At 48.7% G+C, this 3,195-nt stretch overlaps 1 protein-coding gene across 1 annotated transcript in view; it reads left to right on the top strand.

The window, feature by feature from the left end:
• The first annotated feature begins 242 nt into the window (after positions 1 to 242).
• Positions 243 to 3,195, top strand: part of LOC103896781 (partitioning defective 6 homolog gamma) — an 81,475-nt gene continuing 78,522 nt past the window's right edge. Inside the window, exon 1 of the mRNA XM_009276687.2 lies at positions 243 to 363. Within this exon, the coding sequence (XP_009274962.1) occupies positions 243 to 363 (121 nt within the window). The remainder of the gene's footprint in view (positions 364 to 3,195) is intronic.

The following is a 3,195-nucleotide window of genomic DNA, read 5'->3' as shown; positions in this document are numbered from 1 at the left end:
CGGCTTTTCAACTACTACTGAGTGCTGAACCAATGTCCCAGGAGACTGATGTTTTAGAAACTGGTACTAAGTCTCTGCACAGTGATTACCCAAACGGCTTCACGTAGTCCTTACTGCCTCACATATTTTGTACTGCTTTGCATTAAAAAACCAAAAGTCGCTGGAGCTGCTTTTCAGGTGCAAGCTTGCCAGCAGGAATTCCTAATAGAGACTACCTGCCATATGCAGCCAACGCAGCCGAAATGGGGTGCCGAGTGTCCAGGCCAGCTGCAGCGGGCAAGACGGGCAGCATGCCTCGGGTTCAGGTTGCCTGGTGTTTCCTGGCACGAGATCTGCCTTCGCTTTCTTACAGCATCGCCAAAAGTGAGCGAGCTGAAATCTTCCCTGGGTGCCTACCTCAGGCTAGTTTAGTCTTGTTGGGAGTTGATTTTGGTTTGGGATTTTTGTGGTTTGGAGGGGGTTGTTTGGAATTATTTTGAATTGTTTGTTTCAGGCAAAACAGCTCCACCACTGCCAAGGAAGAGGCTAGGGAATGTACCTCTTATCCATATTTAAAAGAAATAAATTGTGTGATCTTTCATTTGGAAATTAGTAATGTTAGAAGGATTTGAAAAAAAGATTGTATTTGTGCGGATGATATTTGCTCAGCATTTTGTTTAGTAGGAGACTTCCGACATCACCACCAACATGCATCTAATTTTTTCCAAACCCTTAGTCTGTGAGGAGTCCTTCTGTGTACAACTTTCTTAGATTTGAATGGTTAAATTTGCAGAAAACCCTGCCCGGATTAGTCATGCTTAGCTCCTGCAGGTCATGCTGGGCCCAGACACCCAAATGGGATAGGAGGCCCGTCACTCCTGTCAACAGCAGGAACCCCAGGCTTGACGGGAAACAGCTCCAGGTTGCACCAGAAGAAACAAGCATCAGGCTGAGGAGGAGGAACGAAGTGAAGCAAAGGAGGCCAAGGAACTTAAGGGAAGCAGCAGGGGAAGAGCAGGAGAACCAAGATTCACTTTGATGCAAAGGACTGACCTGCTTTGGAGAGGAAAGAGAATAATGAGGGAAGTTGTTATTTATAGGATCCTGTTTTATTTCTGTCCTTCAGCCTGACTCCAGTCCAGTGAGCTTCCAGCCCTTACCTAAGTACCCGACTTTGGCTCCCTCCCATCCATGTGTGTCACTACCTCCAGCACCTCAAATGCCAACAAGCTGGATCCCTCCTCTGCAGGCAGGCATTTTCCTAACAAGTTACAAGTTTGAAATATGGAGCAGGCCAAAACCAAATACCATCACTTCCCCCAACAGACAAAAAACCAACCAGGACCTGTCAGCATTTTGCTGACTCCTCCCGATCACCCACTCTCCAGACACTGCTTTCTCCTGGCACCCACGATCACGAATAACATCAGATCCCAGCCAGTCGCATGGCGCCAGTGCAAAGTGAGCAGAAGCCAAGGCCGTTGTGGGAAAAAGGCCATTGTTTAAAAAAATTCAAATGATGTCACTCTACTCCTTAACGGTGTCAGTAAAACATCCTTTCCAATGGCAAGTGCCTCTCCCTGCAGTTGCCTGTGGTAAGGGTAGAAGGCATAGAAAGAAGTCTGCTTTTTAGAGGCTAGATCTTTATCATAAAACACCATGTTTCAGCATAGACTCCCTTCCCCCCTGGACACCGAGCCTAGCGGCACCGTGGTAGGGCCAGGTCCCTCAAAGGGACCTAACCCCACGTAAGGGCTTGTGGACAGCAGCGACGACTTGAGCGTGCTTGTTCTCAGAGGGAGGAGAGCCGTGCGTCCTCCTCGTTACTGTACTCCCACTTACTGGTCATCACCATTTGTGTTGTGACATCTGCTAGAAATCTTAATGATGGGTTGTGGCCCCAGTGGAGTAGGCATGAACAGATGGTAAGAGTTACGTTTCTAGTTATCTTAACACCTTTCCGGCAGGGTGTCATAAACACAAGTTAATTAAGCCTCATGCTAACCCTGTGATGCAGAGGTACAGCTATTTTTTTTCATTCTGATTTACAAATGAAGAAGCTGAGGGACCAGCTTACGCCTGCTACTCGGTCCTGAAGCCCAAGCCCTCCCCTGGCCTCTCCTCCTTAGCCGCTAGGTGCCTTCCCACCTGCCGGAAGATCAACACGTTTTGACCTGTTGCTGATGAAATTAACAGATCATGTACTGTGCCCCTGCAAAATCCTAAGTTTTCTTACAAAGATGAAAATCATGAGGAGTTTGAACGTTCGTTACTTCTCCCTACCTTGGTGCCCCAGAAGCATCTCCAGCCCGGGCTGCCCTCTTTCAAAAACCCAAGGGCCAGCCATGGCCTTGCCATGGATGCACTCCCAAAAGCACCCATACCCATAGGAGTCATTAGTCAGGCGAGGGATGACTCTTAATTGCCCATGAGCTGTATCTCTCTGTCATTGCCCATCACTTGGCCCTCATGATGCTTGCAGCTACGGATGAACCCAAAGAATGAAAGTCAGACCCGTCTCTCTTGCGCCCTACAGGCCACCCACGCTGAACTGCCAGCACCGTGGTAGATCCCAGACAGCATGAAAATCTAGGCAATGGATGACAGCTGTAATACCTACACCTTGCGAGAGACATCCTGGGAGGTCAGGGAAGCTGCTGACACCCTCCAGTGATGCATCCTAGAGCTATGTGTAGGAGGACTACAGGAAAGAGCTGGCATGGCTGCAGAGCTGTGCTGGTGCACCAGAGGTGCTCAGGTAGACTTTGAGCAGGAAAGGGTTAGAATGAGGCTCCCTAGATATCCTGCCCTCCCTCCAAACCTTCATAGGAAAGGAGAAAACAACGTCAGTCTCTGTCTTGGAAGACATCTCCCTTCCAGCCTTCTTACCACTACCCATGAGCTGGCTCCTCTAACCGCAGGGAAAAGGCTGGACAAAGGGAGGCTGGGGCAAACCGGGCTTGGTGGGCATCACTCCCTGCCTGCAGGCAAACCACGCGCACCAGCAAGGCTGACTTCCCAGCCAAACAATGATCTCTTTCCACAGGCAAGCATCCCCTGAAATTGCATTTTATTTTTCAGATCAGTTTCTGAAAGGAAAAGCACAAGGATGAAACTTTAGGTTTTCCAGAGTTGTTAGGGGAATCTCAAACAGTCAGATGGAGAAATCATTAAAAGGACTTTAAGGTGACTCAAAGCAGACACTTAGAAATTGAG

This window comes from Aptenodytes forsteri, unplaced genomic scaffold (assembly GCF_000699145.1).
Source record: "Aptenodytes forsteri isolate BGI_AS27 unplaced genomic scaffold, ASM69914v1 Scaffold97, whole genome shotgun sequence".
Classification (NCBI taxonomy): domain Eukaryota; kingdom Metazoa; phylum Chordata; class Aves; order Sphenisciformes; family Spheniscidae; genus Aptenodytes; species Aptenodytes forsteri.
This window is presented reverse-complemented; position numbering and strand designations above follow the sequence as displayed.